The sequence below is a fragment of the Neofelis nebulosa genome, chromosome 10 (genome assembly GCF_028018385.1).
Source record: "Neofelis nebulosa isolate mNeoNeb1 chromosome 10, mNeoNeb1.pri, whole genome shotgun sequence".
Taxonomy (NCBI): Eukaryota; Metazoa; Chordata; class Mammalia; order Carnivora; family Felidae; genus Neofelis; species Neofelis nebulosa.
In genome coordinates, this window is record NC_080791.1 from 11695450 (window position 1) to 11720304 (window position 24855).

Sequence of the window (24855 nt, forward strand, 5' to 3'; positions counted from 1 at the left end):
TCAGTTCATCCACTGGCCCATGGTTTTTAAAAAGCATTAAAAGCTTTTAAAATGTAGCCACTCTCATGTGGCACAGAGGGGGGTTTAAACTCGAATTAAAAACCAGGAAGGAACTAACCATTATTCACTTTTCAATTTTTTTCACCTCTTTTTTTTCAAACGCGCAGAGAAATTCCAACAGTAGAAAAGGATACACAGCGAAAAGGAATTTCTCCCTTCTTTCCATCTCAGTCCCATTTCCCAGGAGTAACCACCATTATCTTTCCAGATAATGGTATCTTTCCAGAAATGGCCAATGCACATGAATATATGTTTTCAACTGGATGTCACGTCCTGCAACTTTCTTCTTTCATACTGTAGAACACATTAAGACAAGGCTTTTTCATTTCTTTGAATACGTGCCCCAATCAAGTACAAGAAATGAGGCCGGGAAACTGTTCCAATAAGGACATACAGAATGCATCTTCCCAAATTAAAGAAAATGCCATATTTAGTAATATACTGCTAAGGTCAATGGGGGAAACCAGGAAGGTAAGGGCAAAGATAGAAGAAATCAAATCCACATGCTTCCAGTTTTAGAAATCTAACAGTGAAATTCGAAGTTATTATTAGGAGCGACTCTGTGTGCAGTTTCTATTTGCGATAAGCAACGGGGACTTGAGAGGTGGTGTGGGACTGGATTAGGAAAGGTTCTCAATGTCAGCATGAGGTTGGACTTGATCTGATGAACAATGGAAAACAGGTCCCTTGGCAGGGAAAAAATAGGAAGGAAAATAAAGGTGCTTTAAGGAGGGTAATCTAGCACAGGTGAACAGCTATTTCAAGGCGAAATGAGACTACGGAAAGAAAGCTTAACTATGAGTTAGAAAGCTACCGATAAAAACAGGTGTGACTGGACAGGGAGGATGCAGGTAGGAGAACGGAGAAGGTGGGATACACAGTGAACAGCTCAAAGAATGGAGAAACGGAGTTTAGTCAAATATTTGAAACTGGACGCCTGAGAGAATCCCGCTGACCATTACAGAAAAGGAGACTAGTGAGAAACCCATCCAATGTAATATACCACACGGACAGAACAAGGGGGAGAAAACACACGGTTCTCTTGACTGATGTTGAAAAAGCATTTGACAAAATTCATCACCTCTTCATGATAAAAACAATCAGAAAACTAGGAATGGAAGGGAATTCCCTCAACATGATAAAAAGGGCCTTTATTAAAAAGCAAAAACAAAAACTCACAGCTAATATCATACTCAGTAGTCAAAGACTAGAAAGCCATCCCAAAATCAGGAATAAGACAAGGATGCCCACTTTCACCAATGCTTTTCAACATCATTTTGAAAGTTCTGGCCAGAGCAATTAGGCAAGTAAAAGAAAAGGCATCCAAACTGGAAAGGATCTGCCTCTGTTCACAGATGACAGGATACATAAAACCCCAAAGGAGCTACATCTGCTTGTTTGCTGACATACAATTCAGCAAAGTTGCTACAAGATCATCACGCAAAAATCAACTGTTTCTGTAGAGCAGCAATGAACAATATGAAAAAGAAATTAAAAAAAAACAATTCCAGGGGCACCTGGGTGGCTCAGTCCGTTGAGGGTCTGACTTCAGCTCAGGTCATGATCTCAAGGTTCGTTGAGTTCAAGCCCTGTGTCGGGCTCGCTGCTGTCAGCCCACTTGCTTCAGATCCTCTGTTCCCTTGCTCTCTGCCCCTCCCCCGCTTGCACTCCTCCAAAAATAAATAAATAAACACACACATATATATTTTAATCCCATTTATAATATCCAAAAAAGTAAAATACCTAGGAACAAATTTAGCCAAACAGGTGATAGACTTGTACTCTGAAAAGTATAAAACATTGTAAAAAAAAAAAAAAAAAAAAAAGAAAGTTAAAGAAAACGTAAATGAATGGAAAGATATTCAGGTTGATGCATTGGAAGACTGGATTAGTCACGGTTCTCCAGAGAAAGAAACAAACAACAGGGCGTGTGCGTGCGTGCGTGTGTGTGTGTGTGTGTGTAAATGAACACTGCTTTCCTAGTTTCCTGTTGGGGAGATGGGTGGGTGAGAAGTAATTTATTATAAGGAATTGGCGCTTGCAATCATGGAGGCTGATAAGTCCCCAGATCTTCAGTTGGCAAGTTGCACATCCAGAAGAGCTGGAGATGTAGTTCCAGTCTCAGGTGGAAAGCCAGAGAACCAGGAGAGCTGACAATGTAAGTTCCAGTCTGAGGGCAGGAGACCAAAGGCCCAGCTGAACAGTCAGGTAGGTGACCTTCCCTCTTACTCAGCCTTATTTGTTCTATCCAGGTTTTCAATTGATTGGATGAGGCCCACAGACATCAGGGAGAGCAATCTGCTTTACTCCCTCTACAACTCAAATGTTAATCTTATTCAGAAGCACCCTCACAGACATACAATTGACCAAATGTCTGGGCACCTCATTCTCCAGGCAGGCTGACACACAAAATAAACCATCTCAAAAGACTTCATATTGTTAAGATGGCAATAGTATGCAAAGTGACCTGCAAATTCAATGCAATCTCTGTCCAAATTCCAACGGCCATTTTTGCAGAAACAGAAAAGTGGAGCCTCAAATTCATAAGGAATTTCAATGGGCCCTGAAGAGCCAAAACAATATTGAAAAACAAAACCAAACAAAACAAAGTTGGAGGACTCACACTTCTGGACTTCAAAAGCTATTAAAAAGCTACAGGAATCATGCCAGTGTAATATGGCAAAGGACTGACATACAGATCAGTGAATTAGACTTGGGAATTTAGACTTGGGAATAGACTTGGGAACTGACCATACATCTATGGTCAACTAATCTCTGACAAAGGTGCCAAGACCATTCGATGGGGAATAGTCTCTTCAAAAACTGATGCTGGCACAAGTAGACATTCGCATGCAAAAGAATCAAGTTGGACCCCTACCTCCACCATAAACTAACTCAAAATGGATAAGTAACCTAAATATGAGCGCTAAAACGACAAAACTCTTAAAATATAGAAGTAAATCTTCATGATCTTGGATTTGGCAATGGATTAGATACGGCACCAAAAGCACGAGCAACCAAAAAAAAAAAAGGAGGTAAACAAGACTTCACCAAAATTAAAAACTTTTGTGCATCAAAAAACATTATCAAGAAAATGAAATGACAACCTCCAGGAGGAGAGAAAACATTTCCAAATCATAAATCTGATAAAAGTCTAGTATCCAGATATATTACAACTCTTATAATTCAAACAACCAAACACAAACAAATGCAATTCGAAAAGTGGGCAAAGGACTTGAACAGACATTTCTCCAAAGAAACTACATAAATGGCCAATAAGCACATGAAAAGAGGGTCAACAGTAGCCATCAGGAAAATGCAAATCAAAATTATAATGAGTTACCACTTCACACACATGAGGATGGCTCTTATACAACAAAACAAAGGAAAAACGGAAAATAAATGTTTGGAGAGGATGGAGGTGGAGAAATTAAAACCCTTGCGCACTGCTGGGGGTGGAGGGACATAAAATGTCGCACCTGCTATGGAAAACGGTTTGGCAGTTCCCCAAAAGACTAGAGACAGAATTGCCATATGACCCAGCAATTCTACTTAGAGGAATATATCTAAAAGAATCAGAAACAGGTACTCAACAATGTTTGCACATGAATGTTCACAGTAGCTCTATTCATAAAAGCCAAAAGGGAGATACGACTCAATTGTCCACCAATGGAAAAATGGATAAAATGTAGTAGATTCACAGAGTGGAATACTACCCAGTCATTAAAATGAATGAAGCACAGACAGATACAAGCTACAATGTGGCTGAAACATGAGAATGTTATACTAAGTAAAAGAAGCCAGACACAAAAGGTCCCATATTGTAGGATTCCATTTATATGGAATATCCAAAATAAGTAAATGGAGAGACAGAAAGCAGATCCGTGTTGCCAGGGGCCCGAGCGAAGGAAGGACTAGGGAGTAACTGCTTAGTGGATACGGGTTTTCTCTTGTGGTTTTGAAAATGTTTTTAGAACTACACGAAGGTGGTGGCTGCACAATATTCGTGAATACATATACTAAAGGTCACTGATTTTGGCTCAGGTCATGCTCTCACAGTTGTGAGATCAAGCCCCGCGTCAGGGTCTGCCCTGAACATGGAGCCTGCTTAGGACTCTCTCCATCTCTCTCCTTCTGTCCCTTCTCCCACTTGTGCATATGCGTGCGTTCTCTCTCTCAAAATAAATTTAAAAGAGTTAATTTTATATTATGTGAATTTCACCTCAATTGAATAAAATCAAGAAAGATTTGTGCTCACACATATACACACACAAAAAAGAAAAAGGACAGTAGGAAAGTAGTAACTTGGACAAGAGTACTAGAGAAAGCAAATATTGCTTTCGGATGATTCAAGTTTAAAATGACCATCAGCAGGTGCCTGGGTGGCTCAGTGAGTTAAGCGTCTGACTTCAACTCAGGTCATGATCTCATAGTTTGTGAGTTCGAGGCTCACACCGGGCTCTCTACTGTCAGCAGAGTCTGCTTTAGATCCTCTCTGCCCCTCCCCTGCTTGTTCTGTCTCTCTCTCAAAATAAATAAATAAAATGACTACCAAGCTATCATGTGGCATGCTGCCAGCACCTACTGACGCAGATCTTTAATTGAGCTTTGAATGTCTGGTATTTTGACCTCCCTTTTTATGTAGAAAGCCTAGACAGTGGGAATAGTGCTACACGGTCCAGATTCCACCACATATTAGCCTCTGGGTAAATCTCAACTTCCCAGGCCATCAATTTCCACATCTGGAAAAAAAAGTACCATGAGCTTTGATGGCACTGATGTGACCACCAAATGAAGTAATGCGTACAGGATGTGTTAGTACAACGAGAAAACGAAGAAGAAAACAGAAATGGAAAATATTGTGGCCTACCTGCCCGATGAAACTCATCCAGAGGTTGGGAGAAACGACCTATGCTTTGGTTTTGGTTTGATCGCTTTGCACTGCTTTGCAAATTCTACTTCCTCCTCACAGTGAATTTTACTTCGTAAGGTTGCTCTATGGGTTCAATGAGAATACGCCCTAACGTACTTCATACATTACCAAGTGGTAGTTGAAAAGTTTGGTTTGAGAAAGGCATGTGTTCCAGCCAGAAAGCTGGATGGCTTGAGGTCCCAACTCTGCCAGTTAGAATTTAATCCCGGGTAAGCCACATTTCCCATCTGCAGCATGGAGCCAAACAGGCTTTGGTTTAAAATCTCATATTGGGCCTTTCTAAGCTACATTAAGATCTGAGTATGACTGTCCTCTCCTGTAATAAGACATAATAATCATACCTTGCAGAGTATGTACAAAAAAGTGCTCAGGGTCGAAAATGGCATAAGGCAGATGCTATTATGACAAGCATATATTCTCATGCCTCATGCACCTGTGGCGAAAGTGGCTATGCAGCAAATGGTCATAGCCAAGGATGCTGATATGCAAGAATTGTTGAACTAGCATTTGCAAATAGGGGAGTAGAAGTCATTTGCAAGTCAGGATTACAAATGCAGATCTGGAAGAAGTTCATAAAAGGAAAGTTAACAACCAAGAAAGCTAACAGGTTAGCCCCTAAAAGAGAAGAAAGAGAAGAAGAACCAGAGTGATACAGGTCCAAAATGTTCAAGAGAGAGTGTTCCGGAAGTAAAGCAGCTGGAGCACTGAGGGTACTAACCAGTCACTGAACTGAAGCCTGAGGTCAGGGTTCTGACTTAGACAATGAGATCAACAGTAAATTAACTCTTGAGACCGGTTACTGTATTTGGGGTTTGTTGTTTTTTGTTTTTTTAATTGTTTTAATGTTTACTTATTTTTGAGAGAGAGAGAGAGAGAAAATGAGAATGAGTGGGGGAGGGGCAGAGAGAGAGGGAGACACAGAATCCAAAGCAGGCTCTAGGCTCTGAGCTGTCCTGTCTGCACAGAGCCTGATGCAGGGCTTGAACTCACGAACCATGAGATCATGCCCATGAGATCATACCTGAGCCGAAGTCGGACACTCAACTGACTGAGCCACCCAGGCGCCCCGGCCCATTACTGCATCTGTAAGATGAAGAAGGCTGCACGTATTACATAAATTCAAACATCTTTTCTAGGCCTCATTTTCCTAAGAAAGTTGTAAAACGATGTAGCCAGTTCGGAAGTGGGGGTAAACTACAATACTTTAGTCTGTGATAAGACTGTGGCAAATGATTCAAAAAATACACACTGGAAGTTTTTAGGAAAAAAGAAAAAAAAACCCCAGAAATGATAATAAGTAGCAATAAAGATAATTGCCAAAATAAATAGCAACCAAAAAGTGGCAATGAGGAATCATCACACATAAAAGCATGAGAAGGGGATTCGAGCTGGTACTTGAATAACCAAAGCAGAATGGCAAAAAGAATTACTTCTGTAAAGCCACGGATTTCACGAAAAGGTGGTTAGTCACCGGTCACCTACAAGCGATCCATTTCATTCCCAAGCGACAAACAGTAAAAGCCTCCTATCGCTTCCTATCTGGGTTCTCGCTGCTGCTCTGGTGCAGGCTGGGAACCAATTTGCCTTGGTCTGGGGGCTGTGCCTCCAACTGCCAAGAGCTAGTCTTACCCACAGGGTCGGGTGGGGGAGCGTTTTCCAAGTTTTCCACGGTGAATTGGAATTACAAATGTAATTGAGAAAATGCTCTAGAGAAGAAACAGGTGGATTTAGAAACTCAGTTCAAAAAGTAAACAAAAGGAAGGTGCTGAACAAGGCAAACACGGGACAGGGCAGAAGGCAATTCTGTTGCTATTTTGTTGGAGGACTGGGGACACATGTACATAACTGAATGGACAATGGGAATTCTGGAGCATCTGGGTGGCTCAGTCGGTTAAGTGTCCAACTTGTGCTTTCGGCTCAGGTCATGATCTCATGGCTCATGGGATCGAGCCTGCTTGGGATTCTCTCTCTCCTGATCTCTCTCAAAAATAAATGAATAAACTTAATAGAACAAGAAGAAAATGAAAGAAAAGAAAGTGGGAATTCTGCACAGTCGGGCAGAGCTTCTCAAAGTTATCACTCAGGGATGTTGTCAAAAGGCAAACTGTGATTCAACAGGTCTAGGGTGGAGGCCTCAACAGGGGTATGTTGATTTGTGGAGACTGTTGATTTCCTTGGTATAAACACTTCCACCATGAGAACTTCAAGCTACCACCATGAGGTCACTGAACACAGAGTTGGGAAGAGACACACACTTTCAGCTGGAGAGGCAGTACAAGCTGGCTCTAACACACCCAAATCTCTACATTTCCAAGGCACTCCTAGATGATTCAGATGCTGCTGGTCCACAGACCATATTTTCAGTCTCAAGATTATAGAAGACAGTGAAGCTATCTGGGGCTTAGGCTTGAGGCAAGGAAATGTGAGATCATTTAGGAGAGCGAGGAGAGACATCACCTAGATCAGGGTTTCTGAAGCTCAGCATTATTGACATTCTGGACTCTTTGTTTTGGGGGGCTAGTCTGCACATCATAGGACATTGGGCAGCATCCCTGGCTTCTACCCGCTGAAGCCAGCAGCATCCTCCTCCAGCAATCACAATCAAAAGGCTCTCTAGACGCCATGCATCTAGATTCATCTCTAAAAAAGGAAGGAAGGGAAGGGTGGTAACTCATACCACAAGAAAAGAGATACTGAAGAGCAAAAACAAGAAAGAGAGGAAGAAAAAGAAAGAAAGAAAGAAAGAAAGAAAGAAAGAAAGAAAGAAAGAAAGAAAGAAAGAAAGAAATCTCCTTAAACACACACACACACACACACACACACACACACCGCTTTAGTTAGCACCAGGCTGAACCAAGTAGAAAAGAAGACTGTATGTATATTTAGAAAGAATGTAGGCAGGATTCAAAGTTTAAAACACGAGGAAAGTTCTGGAGGGTAAAAGAAAGGTACTGACCTACGACAACAGGTCCATTGACTAAGAAGTAGGATCAAGGATATCTTGGGCTCTTAGACTCAAAATTGCTGTGTTCAGTCCTGGCTGTATCGTTTATTAGGTGGGTGATCCTGGGCAAATTATCTGACAAGTAAAAGCCTCCGATATGAAGACTTCATGGAGTTGTCATGAGTACTGAGATAACGTATGTTAATTTCTGAGCACAGGGTCCGGCACATGCTCAATTAATGTTAGCTGCTACTATTACCAGCATCATTATTCTCCTTAAGAAACATATGCTTCACTGGCTACTGTTTAAACTTGTTAGATGAAATGTAACACATGGGAAGATCTTGCCTGGTGAGGCCTTACTTGTCAATTCTTTTTATGAATATTGTACTCATCGTGTGAGCAGAAACTGTAGCTGAAGAGGCATTAAAGTTGGGAAAGCCAGGGCGCCTGGGTGGCTCAGTCGATTGAGCATCTGACTTCAGCTCAGGTCATGATCTCATGGTTGGGGAGTTCGAGCCGCACACAGGGCTCACTGCTTTCAGTGTGGAGCCTGCGTTGGACCCTCTGTCCCCATCTCTCTCTGCACCCCCACCTCTCTCTCTCCCCCTCTCTCTCTGCACCCCCACCTCTCTCTCTCCCTCAAAAAAAAAAAAAAGTTGGGAAAGCCAACCAAACACTGACTGATGTTCCAAAAATCACAACTAATGAGACAAGGTAAACGTGAATAAAAAGCCCATAAATCAAGAGGAAGCAAAAAGAACATTAAATTTTCACTGAAACTGGTAGGTTTTCATAGGGCTCCAGTTAGCATCAAGAACATGTGATGAATTCTAGTACAGCTGCCAAGGATGACAGGTTTATAAGAACCAACCTGACTTCAAGTTGTTTATCCTACAACAACAGTAAACTGCGCTGCTGGTTTTTATCCAAGTCGAGAAGTGATTAAAACACAGAAACCTGTTGGGTGCCTGGGTGGCTCAGTTAAGCATCTGACTTCAGCACAGGTCAGGATCTCATGGTTTGTGGGTTTGAGCCTTGCATCGGGCTCTGCGCTGACAGCTCGGAGCCTGGAGTCTGCTTTGGATTCTGTGCCTCTCTCTTTCTCTGCCCCTCCCCTGCTCACGCTCTGTCTCTCTCCAAAATAAACAAACATTAAAAAATTTTCTTAAAAAAATAAGGAAAGAAAAAACACAGAAACCTGCCTGTAAGTAATTTCTATAGATAATTCGAATATCAGTCTGGGGTATTCAGTAATATCACAAAGTATCCTCTTTCAGTCGCTAGTACATACTGAGAACATATTTCAAGAGTACTACATTTTTCTCACTAAAATTCTTGGGAGGCTATGAAGGGTTCTGTCTGTCCCATGCACAACTGACCAATAAGGGAAGGGAAGCATTCTAGGTTTTAAATAGCTTCTGAGTGTCAGGACAGGATAACTGTTCCCAACTAGAACAACTGAGGACCCTTTAAGGGAAATGTAGAATTCTTCAGAGAATCCAAAATAGAGCCATTCTAACATGAAACTCATCAAGAGGAGGAAGTTATTAAAACCTTTCCTCTGAGATGTGAAAAGTAGTTTCCCTGTATAGAATTCCTTCAACCCAGCCTGCTAATTTCAAGCATCTTTATTAGCAAAAACAAAGAGGGCAAACATTATCGAGCATTCCAAGCTTATCATTTGTCTGTATGGGGCGAATCACTGGGAAGAACACTGAATGTCATCACTCTGCAGATGGCCAGGAGTCAGGGTACTACTCCAGCCAGCCACAGCCAACGGGACTTCCAAGTTTTCCAAAAATAGCTATGACTTACATACAAGGGCTCATCAAACACCTCACATACAAACTTGTAGGGAATGCTGATAGTGGCCACTGTGGCAGAGGTAAATGAAGATGCCTTTGATTAACAGGCACATGGTCCCCAACAAATTTAAGTATGACTTACTCTCCCTTAAAATAGCCTCTTCCCTAAAATCAACCCAACGGTCTCAAAACTAAGATGTTTCCCACCTGTTTTGAAGTCACTGTCCTAAAACAAATAGGAACGATCTGTGAAACCAGAGAAAATCCTGACTCAGATTCCAATGGGCATTTGTGAACACCTAACAATAGCATCCCCATTAGAAATCAGCACATGAAATACATCCACATTACTTTCATTTTGGAGCCCAGGACCAGGAGGTATCTCTTACTACAGGAGTTCAAAAAGGAAGTGTGTTCACTTCCACAATACTGCTCTCCTGTGCGCAGGAACACAATAAAGAGCCATAACCGGTTTCCCACGTGGAGGTATCTGACAGCTTTGTATTGTAAATGTTTATGAAATTCCTCATTTCCGAACTCTCATTTGCATCCCTGGCACACGTTTCCCATTCGGTCTCCAAAAAGCACAGTAGTTGAGGGGTGAGGAGGTAATGTTGTTATAGCATTCCAAAGCAACCTTAGAAGACATTCTCAAATTGCCTACTTCCCAAGTTTCTTCACACGGGCATTATCGGCCTTTTGATTTGCTCCCAAACCAGTGTTCCACTCTCACCCACTTAGCCCAGAAATCCCTGTCTCGGTTTCAATCTTCTCAGATAATAGGAATGGGAAGGCACTTGTGAGCATACCTTGTATTCCTCGCGCTGTTCCTCCTCCCTCCTTAAAAATCCAGGGATGAATGCACTGGGGAGGTTGCTTTATTTAAAAAAAAAAAAAAAAAGCGAGGGTGGCAGGGGTAAGGGAAGGGAGGGAGGGAGTGGTAACCAGGACCCCTGGTCTTTTTTACAAGGTGTTGATAAATCCCTCCTTTAAGTCAGCTAAGTTCGGTCTGCTTAGACACTTCAAAACACTACTGTATAAAAGGGACTTAAAAATGAAAACAAACAACAAAACCCACCTAAGCTGCCACCTTCGGAAGTTTCTCATCCAGGTCAGGGCCCACGAGCGCTCCCCCGAAAAAGCCCTGATGCACACAACCCCAAGTCCTGCCCTTTATACCTACTCCCCTCCCAACATGAGCTCGCCGCGGACTCGAAGGGCGTCCCCGATCCCTGCGACCCGAGCCCTGCAAAGACTTCAGCCCCTTCGCCGGCGCACTGCCCTCGCCCCCGCCCGGCCAGCGCCCGCGCCCTCCGTAGCCCCCTCCCGCCCCTAGCCGGCAGCCCCGCAGGCCCGCCTGGGCTCGCGCCGCTCCGGCCCGCGCCCCGCAGCCCCCTCTCCTCCTGGGACCCCGTGCCTCCCCCGGCCCCCGCCCCCGCTCGCCGCCGCGGGGCCCACCGAGCCGCGCCGGTCCGCTGCTCCGGCCGCGTCGTCCTGCTGCAGCTCCGCAGTCATGGCCGAGGCGCCCCTCCGCGGGTCATCCGGCTCCCGCCGCCGCCGCCAGCCCAGCCTCGCAGGAGGTGGAGGAGGAGGAGGAGGAGGAGGAGGAGGAGGTGGTGGTGGTGGAGGAGGTGGAGGAGGTGGAGGCAGAGGAGGCGGAGGAGGCGGGGGAGACGGAGGAGGAGGAGAAGGTAGCTATGCCCCGCCCCGCCCTCCACCCCTCTTCGGCCCCGCCTCCGCCTCGAGCCCGCCGGAGGCTCGTCCCACACGCCCCGCCCCCCGGCCTGCGCGCGCACGCAAGGCGCGCGGCCCGGGGCCGAGCGGCTCTGCGTGCTCCCACGCACGCAGGGTTCTGACCCGGCGCGGGTCACGTGACTCAGGCCCCGCCCGCGGCTAACGGTCAGCGGCGCCAGCGTTCCGGGGCTGTTGGCGCCCAGGAAATGGTTTGGGAAGCGTGGACGACTCGCTCCCGCCCCAGGCCGTCTCGCGGAAGAGTTCAAGCTGCTCTCGGCCTCGGGAAGCTGTCTGGAGCCCGCGCTCTGGACGGTTTCCCACCTGGCAGTAGAGTCGCTTGGGAGTCCAGGAGCTGGAGGGGTTACCCGTCGTTTGTAGGGAGAGGCGGAGGCTGAGCGCCGTGGTCTGGCCAGAGCTACCTAGACGGACCAGACCCCCTCATCCCTGCTGCCCAGCACCCGCACACACCTGGGTGTGGGGAGTGAGTTGCCGTGTTGTCCCCTTTGCGGTTTTTTGGAGTTCAAACTAGAATTGCAATCTATTTGGTTAAGCCCAAGCCCGAGCCAGCTGCTCCTGACGGCGTATTAAGAACTCAGTGCCTCCCCCGATCTGAAATTGCAATTTCAACAGTTTGGTGGAAATCCTAACTACTAACCATGTTTCACATTATTCACGTGTTATCACTGACCGCCGTTCGGTTGGCACCCATTTGGCTGTCCCAAATCTCAGTGTCCCACACTCAGAGGCCTGGTGTGGAAGAGCCCCTTTTTAGCGGTGTGGTTATGCCATTTTCCTGATCTGGGCCTCTGGCGGTATCTTGGGTGTGAATTTGGTGTGGATCGTGGCCTTTCACCCTGTGCTCCTGGCGTTGTTGCCCATGTGATTGTGATGTTTCACCTGCAGGCCTTTCTAGTCTGCCGGTGAGCCCAGCTTGTGGCACCAGGAAACAGGTGCAGAACAGGAGCAGTTCCCGTCGGAAACCTGGCTACTCACAGGACCCGGGGCCATGACTGCTGCTGCTTTTCACCTGGAGACACAGAGGTTCCCTTTTCCCTGCCAGGTAAACTGACAGAGTGATCAGAATCTTCCACGTGCAACAGGCCGACTGTGTGTGTGTGTCTGATGGTTGCAGGACTTTTATGGTTATGCCTTTGCCTTTTTTTTTCCCCCGTGAGTTCCACACCTGAGGCTCATGGCCTCAACCCTGGAGTCACTGCAAAACAAGTTGATTTCTCAGTATGATTTATTTACAGCTTCGCATATTTCTAAGTTACCAGAAAGCTCTATTTCTGTGTGTCTTGACCATGTCTCTGCAACAACTCTTGTTTGTCTTTGCACATTCATTTTAGGAAATTGCTTGTTTAATGGGAGTAAATGGGGTGGAAAACCTGTAACTTATTCATGAACACTTCCTTGAAAAACTACCAGACACCTCCTATACTCGTATTTCTGGGGGAAAAAAAGTGTATACAGGCCATTTGGTAAATAATAGGCCCCTGAATTTTGACTGAGCATCTTTCTGCTGTGTGGATCTAAACAGAACTCCAGATCTAATAAATTCGATATAATCAGTTTGAGGGCTCTAGATTGACAAATCCTCTTCGCCTCCTTGTGTTTACCACCTGATCTTGGACACGGTAGTCAGCTAGAGACACCCTGTCCAAACAAGAGTATTTAATGAAGAGTCTGCGTCAGTGCTTGGCCATCAGTTGGCAAGTTTCATGGTGATCAAATATCAAAAATGGACATCATGGAACATGCACTGTCACCACAGAAAATCTTTTCTTATTCCTTCTTGAAACCCATACGTGAAGGCTCCAGAATAATTACATTATTAGTTGATAATCCTTTCAAGAGTGTTCAGGAAAAAAAAATAAGGGGCAATAGCAAGTAATTGACATATTTCAAAGGGGAATAATAGTTTTGGGGCTGTTTTCCTGAAGGAGAAATTGTATTTTTTTTTCTTTCCCTGAAAACTGTTTGCCCCCATGCTAAGTTACTTTCTCTGAATCAATGGACTTATATTTCTGTTGGTGACTTACTTCAAACCCAAAATAGAATTTGTATTGTAATAAAATGATCCCATTTTGTGTTATTGAATACTTGTGTGGAGCTTGTGGGATAAAAGAATGAAGGGAACGTGTTAGGAAAAGAAAAAAGGAGAAAGACGGAAATGCATACTTCTATTTCTTCTCTGTTTCACTCTGTAAATAGTTTCTGCCCCTGTCTTTGGAGCAACTGGAACTGAGAGCTGAAGGCTGAGGCTGATTGACGGGTATGACTGTTCTCTGAGCAGTGGATTCCTTTCCAGGAACAATCTAGTCAGAAATGTCCTTACAGGCCAGCTTCTTAGCAGTTAGGAAAATGGCCTTTCTCACTGTTTTGGAAACAGTGTGGATATTTCTGTTATAACCCCTAGATTAAATAATTAGATGAATTACAAGGTTAAATTATAGGTGTTCTGAAAGTGTCTCAGAAAAGGCTCTCTTTGGCTACTTGAAAAACGAATTTCTGGCCTTCCTGAAATGTGTACTGTAGGCAAATGTAGTTTGTTACCCATTCAGTCAGGTGAATGAGTTCATTTTCATTTTCAAGGTTTTTGGCCTTAATACGCAAAATAACAACCTCGTATCTTCTTGTTTTTGTTTCTCTAGAAAACAAACACTAAAAAAGAAAAAAACATAAAACAAACATCTTAAATCTGTTTTCTTCAGAATTCATGAAAGCCTTTAACCTGTGGGATTCAATTTTCCTTTTATAAGAAGGTGAATATAACTTTAGCTTCCAGATTGAGAGGTGATAATAAAGAACCAGAAATAAGCGTACTTCTGCAAACTTGATTTTTGACAAACCAGCATTGTAGACCAGTGGGCGTCAGATGGACTTTTCATAAATGGTACTCAGACAACTAGTTATCCATATAAAAAATTAATTTTGGATTCTTAGCTTACATCATAAGTAGAAACCAGTTTTAGGTGGATTAAAGACTTTGAAAAAGCAAAACTAAAAAAATTTTAAACATCCAGTTGGAGATTATACTTTGAGGATAGGAGAACTTCTTTTAATCAGATACAAAAGTACAAACCATAAAAGAAAAGTTGGTAACTTTAATGCTAAAATTAAGAATTTCTCAGGGCGCCTGGGTGGCTCAGTCAGTTAAGGTTCCGATTTCGGCTCAGGTCATGATCTCATGGTTCATGGGTTCAAGCCTGGCGTAGGGCTCTGTGCTGACAGCTCAAAGCCTGGAGCCAGATTCTGTGTCTCTCTCTCTGCTCCTCCCCCACTCACGCTCTGTCTCTCTCCTTCTCTCAAAAATAAATAAACATTAAAAAAAAATTAACAAAAGATTAAGAATTTCTCTTCGTTAAAAGGTACCATGAGAAAAAAATATCCACAAACTGGGAGAAAATAATTGTAACAATGTAACTGATAACATATTAGTATCCAGAACAAAATTTCCAAACCTTGGCACTGTTAACATGTTGGGGCCAGATACCTCTTTGTTTTGAGGCCTGTCCAATGCACTGTAGGATGTTTTGGCATCATCTCTGGCCTCTCTCTACTAGATGCCAGTAGCTCTCTGCTGCCTACCTATGACCATCATAACTGTCTCCAGACATTGCAAAATGTTCCCTAAGGGGCATATTCTCCAGTTGAGAACCAATGATCCAGACCAGGTGAAAAACCTTTACAAAAGAGACAGTGTAATAGAAGGAACAGCCAAACGCTGTGCAGATGCTGGATAGAAAAGGAAACCCAAGCAGTTGAAAAGATGCTGAACTCACTGATAATGAGGAACACAGGAATTAAGACCACAAAGATGCCATGTCATGCATCCAGTTGGCAAAAATTTTTAAATACCACAATTACAAGTGTGGTCAAGAATGTGGAGCAATGGGAGAACACTTACACACTCGCTGGTAGTGTAAATTAGCACAGCCACTTTGGAAAAATTTGGCATCTAGTACTAAAATTTGAAGTTGTGTGTGCCTCACATTCAGCATGTCCTAAGTATGTATCCTAGAACAATTCTTAGTGTTAGGATATATGTGTAAGATGTTCTTAACACTTTTAATGGCAGATGAAGCAGGGATCAACCTAAATATATCAACGGTAAAACTGATCAATTGTTTTGTGTTGTCATTCGATGGAACTTTATAGAGCAGTTAAAATGAGTGAATTATAGCTATGCAATATCATGGATGAATCTTAGGAACATAGTACTGTAGGGGATCAAGCAAATCACAGAAGATGGCACATAATGTAATTCCATTTGTATGAATTACAAAAACCATCAAATAATATATCATCTAGGGAGATAAACATATGGTTAAACTACAAATGAAAGCCTGAATATTATAAACACAAAATTTGAACTAGAAGCTCTGAAGGAAGGGATGGGAAGGGAAGGAATAGACAAGGGAAGGGAAGGGATAGGGAACGGGCATATAAGGGAATTTACAGGTACTCCTAATGTTCTGGTTTCATAAATCAAGTGGTATTTACATGAGGGTTCATTCTATCATTTTACATAAATTTTATTAACTACTCAGTAATACAAAAGTTTAAAAGAACATTAAACTTAAAATGAAAAGCCTATCAATCCTTGCTCTAATGATGTTTCCGTGCCCTCAAAAAATATTGAGAAAAGTCTCTGTAGTTTGCAGGTTACCATTTTGAATGCCGGCTGATGCATGAGGCAGAAATTTAACATTCTCTGAAATTAGGGGCCCCTGCGTGGCTCCGTCGGTTAAGCATCCCACTTTGGCTCAGGTGATGATCTCGCGGTCTGTGAGTTTGAGCCCCGAGTCAGGCTCTGTGCTGGAGCTCAGAGTCTGGAGCCTGCTTCAGATTCTGTGTCTCCCTCTCACGCTCTCTGCCCCTCCCCTGCTCACACTCTTGTGTGTGTGTGTGTGTGTGTGTGTGTGTCAAAAAAATAAACATTAAAAAAATTCTCTGGAATTATAATTTGAACTATCATCAAGATAAATGAAAAATATTACCATTCCATTTTATGCAGAGTGTGCCCCAAATCCATATTTTAGATGATGTCCAATGAGCTAGAAATTCTATCTTATAAAACATTTTCCTCTTTAGCTTCAAGATTTGGGGAAAGACTTCTATGTCAAAGTTGTGGCCTCCTACAGAAACCGAAAATATCATTTAAGATAAAAACCAGAAAGCTACCCAGGAAAAAAAAAATAGAAGTTTGTATAATGTAGCAAGTATTAGAAGCATAAATTGGAACTTAAGGTGACTTAATTTTTTCACCCAGGGCCCCATTGAAGTGAAAAATCTTCCTCCTCAAAATATCAGAATTTGAAAAAATAGATGAGGCCAGAGTAACTAATACAAACTTGCCTTCGGAAATGCAGATGTTTTTACTGATCTGATAAGTTGACCTTGGAAGAAAACAGAACATTTTTAGAGGAAGTAATAACTTCACTGAGCACTTATAGGCTAGGTGGTGTCCTGAGTGCTTTGCATGTATGAACTAATCCTCACGAGACCCTATGAAGTGCTGTTATTATTAATACCTCCTTTACAAATGAGGAGAAAGGTAAAGTACTTTGCCCAAGACTTTTCTCCTATAAAGACGGGAGCCATGATTCTAAGCTAAGCAGTCTAGCTCTTTTTCTATAGGCTGAGGTAAAATATAAGATTCTGGCTTAAAGAAACCCAGGAAAGATGAATCATTAGAAGAAACAGCCTGTAAAGATTTCTTGGAGGAGGTGTTACCTGAACTGAGTTGACAGAGAAAGCAGAGAGTAAGACAATGGGAGTCTTGGCAGGCCATTAAAGACTAGTTATAGGTGGAGTTAACCACAGGTCCCAGTTTGCCTGGGGCAATTACGGTTTACCACCTGTTTTCCCGGAATGATTTTTGGTAGCTTTTCCTTCCTCTAACTTCTAGGATTGGATGTTAAATTGTCTGGTCCTCCTACTACAGAGCAGTTTATCTTGAAAGTAAGCAATTCCTAGAGAATCTCACCGTAGTATAACCCAAAGTCTTTCAGATATAACTAAAATGCAAATCTCTAGCCCTGTCTAAGTATGTATCATTAATAAGAACTGGTTCATCTGTTTCTAAAGAACATAGCCAGAGGGAGTAGAGGGCACCCCATTGAAGGTGGGTGGGATCACTGCCTGGAGACCCTTGCCCTTAAGGGACTGGGTAGCTTTTTCAGTTTTGTAAGCCATTCTCTGTGGCATTTAAGGCCTAGAGGTGCCTGAGAGCCATCCCGGAAGAGAAAGGCGACAACGTGGAGTTAAAAGGGGGGAAAATATTTGATGGCCTCTGCCAGAGGGGGGCAGAAGTTGAATGGGTTTTTGTTTTTGCTTTTGTGGGATTTTTTTCTTCCCATGAGAGAAGAGAGTTTTAGAATTTTATTTAGACCTGGAATGTTGAAGGGAACAACTTTAAAATTTGGAAACAGTGGTTTGTTGGAGTATTTATTGTCTCTTCCACTTCTCCAGAGTAACCAGAAAGTGAAAACCAAAGGAAGACAGTGTCCTGAATAGAGTGGACTCTTGAGCCATTTTTGTGAGGAGCCGCCACTCCATAGAAGGGACATCAGTTGTGTTCAGGAGGACAGGTACGTAGTGTGTGCTTTGGGCTGGCAGTTCAGAGAGCTGGTCTGTGCAAATCACGATTCTCTAGTACCAAGGAGTAAAAAGATTTGGAAAAGTTACTTAGCTCGAAATTACTAGTCATGTTATTTGAAGTAGAGGATTCTCAAATTTGGTTCCCTTAACTTTATGAAAAGAGGAACAGTGATCCCCACAATTATTGTCATATGTTAAAGCTCATTAATTCATTGGCAAGACAAAGAGAATGGAATAGCAGCCAGACCAACACTCTGGCTTGATCATGGTGAGCAGGTCCATGATCTGGTTGTGACCTCGCTGGGAGAACGTGATGAAAATACTTTCCGCATTATGAAGTGACACTTAAATAAGTTTTGATTTTTATAAAAACAAAATTTGCATTGCTCAAACTGAATAGGGTCAAGAGCCCCTTTCTGTCACTTTGTGGACATTACCAAGGAAGCCTGCCTGTTCAGAGCCAGTGCTAGAGGTTCCTGGTTGGGGAAGGAGCACTTATTGAAGCAAAAGTTTAACAAAAGTGATGTTTTTGTTTCTTTTCTTGTCTAGGAATTCATTCTTAGTATTTAACCATACTAGAAAAGCCATATATGGTATATATTTTGGCTTCCGCCCCACCATGGACACACATTATTTGGGAATCTCTGTCTTGGTTATCATAAAGACTAAAAATCTGAAGCTTTGGTGTTGTAAGCCCTTACCTTTTTTTTTTTTTTTAATTTAAATTCAAGTTAGTGTAGTGTTGGTTTCAGGAGTAGAGCCCAGTGATTCATCACTCCCATATAACACCCAGCGCTCATCCCAACAAGTGCCCTCCTTAATGCCCATAACCCATTTAGCCCATCCCCCCCACCGACCTCCCCTCCAGCAACCCTCAGTTTATTATCTGTACTTAAGAGTCTTTTATGGTTTGCCTCCCTCTCTGTTTTTATGTTATTTTTCCTTCCCTTCCCCTATGCTCATCTGTTTTGTTTCTTAAATTCCACATGTGCGTGAAATCATATGGTATTTGTCTTTCTCTGACTGAATTAATTTGCTTAGCATAATAATACTTTAGTTCCATCCACATTGCAAATGGCAAAATTTTATTCTTTTTGATCACTGAGTAATATTCCATTGCATATAAGATAAAAAGCTTCTGCACAGCAAAGGAAACAATCAGTAGAACTAAAAGGCAACAGACAGAATGGGAGAAGATATCTGCAAAGGATATATTGGATAAAGCGTTGGTATCCAAAATCTATAAAGAACATATCAAGCTCAACAACCCAAAACCACATAATCCAGTGAAGAAATGGGTGGAAGACATGAATAGATACTTTTCCAAAGAAGACATCCGGGTGTCCAACAGACACATGAAAAGTTGCTCAACATCACTCATCATCAGAGAAATGTAAATCAAAGCCACAATGAGGTACCACCTCACACTGGTCACAATGGCTAAACTGAACAACTCAGGAAACAACAGGTGTTGGCGAGGATGTGGAGAAAGGGGAACACTTTTGCACTGTTGATGGGAATGCAAACTGGTGCAGCCACTCTGGAAAACAGTATGGAGGTTCCTCAAAGAATTAAAAATAGAACTATCCTATGACCCAGTAATTGCACTACTAGGTATTTATCCAAAGGATGGAAAAATGCTGATTCGAAGGGGCACATGTACCCCAATATTTATAGCAACACTATCAACAATAGTCAAATTATGGAAAGAACCCAAATGTCCATTGAACGATGACTAAAGAAGATGTGGTATGTATATACAATGTAAGCCCTTATCTTGGTATTTAACAGCTACTAGAACTCATTTTTCCTCTTATAAATGACAGACTGAAAATACTTTCATTTTTTTTACAGAAGTTATGTGATTCATTGTTACTTGTAGTTCTTATTTATTTTTCTTCAGATTTGAAAACTTAGTAATTAATAATTGTGATTTTGATGATTATGTTCAGTCCATAACAAGTTATATTTATTTTCTTTTTATGTTGCTGAGATAGTATTGCCTTTTTTTAAGTTTATTTATTTTAAGAGAGAAAAAGTTAGCATATGTGCATGCACAGGGAAGGAGCAGAGAGAGAGGAGAGAGAGAGAATCCAAAGCATGCTCCACACCATCAACATGGAGCCCGACGTGGGACTTGAACTCGTGAACCATGAGATCATGACCTGAGCTGAAATCAAGAGTTCGACACCCAACTGACTGAGCCACCCAGGCACCCCACTGTGTTGCTTTTTAAAATAAATTAATCGGCGCCTGGGTGGCTCAGCCCATTAAGTGTCCGACTTCAGCTCAGGTCATGATCTCACAGTTTGTGAGTTCGGGCCTCGCATCGGGCTCTGTGCTGAAAGGTCAGAGCCTGGAGCCTGCTTCGGATTCTGTGTCTCCCTCTCTCCCTTCCCCTCCCCTACTTGTGCACTCTCTCTCTGTCTCTTTCTCAAATATAAACATTAAATTTTTTTTTTTTAATTTATAAAATAAATTAATCAAGAATGTTGCTTTTGGTATGGAGGATTAAGATCTTAACAAATCTGCTGTCTAACAGATAACAGTTACAAAGTCTGGACAAAATAAAAAGTACCTGAAGTATCTGGAGCTTGAATAGAGGTGTCAAAAGGGAGTCGTAACGTGGCAGAAAGGTCCGACGAGGGGTGTGTGCCCCAGTATTTCAGCTTTACTCAGATAACGGACCATAGTCACAGGATGACACGTGGTGGTTGAAGTGCTAGTGGAAAACCAACCAGGCTTCTGGCCTGAGGAACCAAAAACTAGAGTTTAGGACAAACATGGCAACCCAAAAGAAAGGGAGGGAATTGTGAAGAGAGAGAGGTAGAGAAAAAGATCCCCAGGTTTTTGTGCAGAGTCTAACCACGTCTCTGGCTGACCCTTCCACCAGCCGCAAAGCACCTCAAAAAGGACAGAAGAAATCAGATGAGCTTTGAGCTGTTGCCTGTGTCCAAAAGAGACAGTTTACAGTTTGAGTCTCACCAAATTAATTCACTGCCAAAGCACAAAAACATCAACATTCATTGGAGAAAGAGGTTACACACACATGCGTGCGCGCGTGCGCACACACACACACACACACACACACACACACACACACAAACACCCTCTCCATCCTTTAGACAGAGAATTGAGAGTCTCGGTAAAACATAATATATAAGGGGGCACCTGGGTGGCTCAGTTGGTTAAACGTCTGACTTCAGGTCAGGCCATGATGTCACAGTTCATGGGTTCAAGCCCTGCGTCGGGCTCTGTGCTGACAGCTTGGAGCCTGGAGCCTGCTTCCGATTCTGTGTCTCCCTCTCTCTATATCCCAACCCTCCCTCTCTCTTGCTCTCTCTCTCTTTCTCAAAAAAATAAAAAAACATTAAAAACAAACATAATATGTAGGAATACAATCCCAAATTACTCGATATATAAAGAACCAGGAAAATATGACCTCTTACCAAGAGAAAAGACAGGCCAGGTGAAGATGTTAGAATCCATTAGACAAGAACATTAAAGTGTCTGTGATAACTAAGCTCTGTGAAGTAAAGGAAACCATACTTGTAGTAAGCAAAATGGAAGAACCTCCACAGATAATTATAAAACATAATAACAAAATGAAAAAAAATCAAGCTTAAACATTCAGTATTTGAAATGAAAAAGTCATTGACTTGGCTTTATAGTAGGGTACGTATTGTGTAAAGGAAAAACTTTCACACTGTCTTGTGGGGTGTGTATCTATTTAGATGTAACACATGACACAACAGAGCATGGTGATGGCAGGGGCCAGTAAATGGAACCAAATGATTGCATGGTAACTACATTTGATGGGAAAGTGTTGTAGTAACTTGAAAAGTAGACTGTGTGAACAATGTTTATTTTAATTTCTAGTATAACCACTAAAGAAAGTTGTGCAAAAAGTATAGCTAAAAAGCCAATAGGTAATCTTTATTAAAAACCAAAAAAATCCAGGGGTGCCTGGGTGGCCTATTCGGTTAAGCATCCAACTTCAGCTCAGGTCATGATCTCATGGTTTGTGAGTTTGAGACCTGTGTCAGGTTCTGTGCTGATAGCTTGGAGCCTGGAGCCTGCTTCAGATTCTTTGTCGCCCATTCTGCCCTCCCTCCCTTGCTCGTGCTCTATCTCTCTCTCTATCTATTTAAAGAATAAATAAACATTTAAAATTTTTAAAAAGTTAAAATCCAAAAGTAGGCAGAAAAGGAGGAGTTTTTTAAAAAAAAAAGAATATAAAATACAAATAATAAAATGGGTAACTTAAATCCAAACGTATCAAAAACTACTTTAAATATTAGTGGATCAAATATTCCAATTAAAAGGCAGAAATTAACAAAATGAAATGAAAAAGAAGACCCAAATATGCTATATGTAAGAGATGTGCTTTAAATATAAACACACATGTAGGCTGAAAGCAAATAGATGGAAAGAGAAGACATACCATGTGCCATGGACTGAATGTTTGTTTCCACCACCCCCCCCCCCCACCATTCATATATTGAAATCTTAACCCCCAATTAGGAAGTGAGGCCTTCTGGGGGGTGATTAGGTCATGAAGGTGGAGCCCTCATGATGAAATTAATGCCCTTATTATATATTATGGCCCCAGAGAGTTCTCTAGTCCCCTTTCCATTATATGAGGATACAAGAAGCCAGCAACCTGCAACCCTGAAGAGGTCCCTCGCCAGAACTTGATCATGCTTACACCCTGACCTTAGACTTCCAGCCCCGAGAATGGTGAGAAATAAGTTCCTGTTATTTTTAAGCCAACCAGTCTGTGGTATTCTGTTAAAGCATGTAAATAAGCATAGAAAGGCCACAGTGGTTATTAATATCAGACAAAACAGACCTGTGGCAAAGAGTATTATCAGAAACGGGGCCATTTTATAATGATGGATACATGGATTCATCAAGAAGACATGATATTTGTAAATGTGGGTCAATGTGTATGTGCCTAATAACAGAGCTCCTAAAATGCATGAAGCAAAAATTGAAAGGATAAAAAGAAGAAATGGACAATTCCACAATGGTAGTAGGAGGTTTTAACACCCCACAGGAAGTGGTACAACAAGAGACAGAAAAGAACCGTAAAAATATAACCCAAACAACACTATCTACCACCTTGATCTAATTGTTATTCACGGAATGTTACATCCAACGATGTCAGACTGCACCTTCCTTTCAGTACACACGGTGCTTTTACAACAAATCATATGTTAACTCACAAAACAGCTTTCAATCAAAATAAGATTATTGAAATCGTCGAATATGTTCTTTTACCACAACAAAATTAAATTGCAAGTCAAGAACAGTACGGATGGTCCCCAACTTTTGAAGATCCCACTTAAAATTTTTCAACCTCACAATGGTGCAAAAGTGATACACATCATTAGAAACCACTATGAATTTTGAATTTTGATCTTTTCCTGAGCTGCTGCTGTACAGTATGGTTCTCTGTTGTGACACTGGGCAGCAGCTTTGTGCCACCGTGCCCAGTCAGCCACATGGTTGCCAGGGTCGACGATTGATCCACCTACAACCATTCTATACCCATGCAACCATTCTGGTTTCGGGTTTTCACTTTCAGTATAGTATTGAGTAAATTATATGAGAGATTAAACTTTATTATAAAATAGGCTTTGCGCTAGGTGAATTTCTCCCACTGTAGGCTAATGTAAGTGTTGTGAGCCCATCTAAGGTCAGGTAGGCTAAGCTATGATGTTTGGTAAGTTAGGTGTATTAAATGCATTTTCTGCTTAATGATATTTTCAACTTATGATGGGTTCATGGGGATGTAACCTCATCATAAGTCGAGGAAGATCGTACAATATCTAGAAAGACATCCCAAATTTTAAAATAAACAACTTACTTCTAAATAATCTGTGGGGCAAGAAAAATCATGAGAGGTTAGGAAATATTTAAGACAGAAAAGTAATGAATATACAATATATCAAAATTTGTGTAATGCCCCTAACCTAGTGCTTAGAGAAAATGCATGGTTTTATTTTATGTTTTATTTAAGTATAATAGACACACAATGTTACATTAGTTTCATATGTACAACATAGTGATACAAGAAGTTTATATGTTATGCTGTGTTCACAAGTGTGGCTACTGGTCTGTCCTGATACATCCTGATACATCGCTATTACAATACCATTGACTATGTTCCTTATGCTGTGCCTTTTTTTCTGGTGGCTTATTCACTCCATAACTGGAAGCCTGTATCTCCTACTCCTCTTCACCTATTTTGCCCAACCCCCAAACCCACCCCTCTGGCAACCATCAGTTCTCTGTATTTACAAGTCTGATTCTGAAATGGCTACATACTGTATGATTCTAACTATATGACATTCTAGAAAAGGTAGACCTTTATAACATTAAAATTCTTTATTAGTTTTGGGGCTCCTAGGTGGTTCAGTTGGTTGAGCATCCAACTTTGGCTCAGGTCATGATCTCAGGGTTCATGGGTTCAAGTCCTGCATCAGGCTCTTTGCTGACAGCTCAGAGCCTGGAGCCTGCTGCAGATTCTGTGTGTCCCTCTCTCTCTGTCCCTCCCCCATTCACACTCTGTCACTTTCTCTCAAAAAATAAATAAACACTAAAAAATATTTAAACTCATCTCTTATCTTTTTAATGTTTATTTTTGAGGGAGGGAGGGATGGAGAGAGAGGGAGAGAGAGAAAGAGAGAGAGAGAGAGAGAGAGAGAGAGAGAGAGAGAGAGAGAGAGAATGCATGGGGGAGGGTCAGAGACAGAGAGAGGGAG

General features: G+C 42.1%; 2 protein-coding genes across 9 annotated transcripts in view; one reads left to right on the top strand and one right to left on the bottom strand.

The window, feature by feature from the left end:
- The window catches only part of USP28 (ubiquitin specific peptidase 28), a 64784-nt gene extending 53374 nt beyond the window's left edge, over window positions 1-11410 (bottom strand). For 6 of the 8 annotated variants that reach the window (XM_058686777.1, XM_058686774.1, XM_058686772.1 and 3 more), the window contains exon 1: window positions 11204-11409. In XM_058686777.1, coding sequence (XP_058542760.1) covers window positions 11204-11260 — 57 coding nt within the window. In that variant the 5' untranslated portion in view covers window positions 11261-11409. Of the gene's footprint in view, window positions 1-11203 lie in introns of all 8 variants that reach the window. The other 2 variants (XM_058686771.1, XM_058686769.1) reach the window with 1 other exon arrangement.
- Window positions 11411-11604: 194 nt separating this feature from the next.
- The window catches only part of HTR3B (5-hydroxytryptamine receptor 3B), a 54070-nt gene continuing 40819 nt past the window's right edge, over window positions 11605-24855 (top strand). The window contains 3 exon segments of the mRNA XM_058686779.1: window positions 11605-12539; window positions 13694-13754; window positions 17957-18075. The gene's annotated coding sequence lies outside the window, so the exon portion shown is untranslated.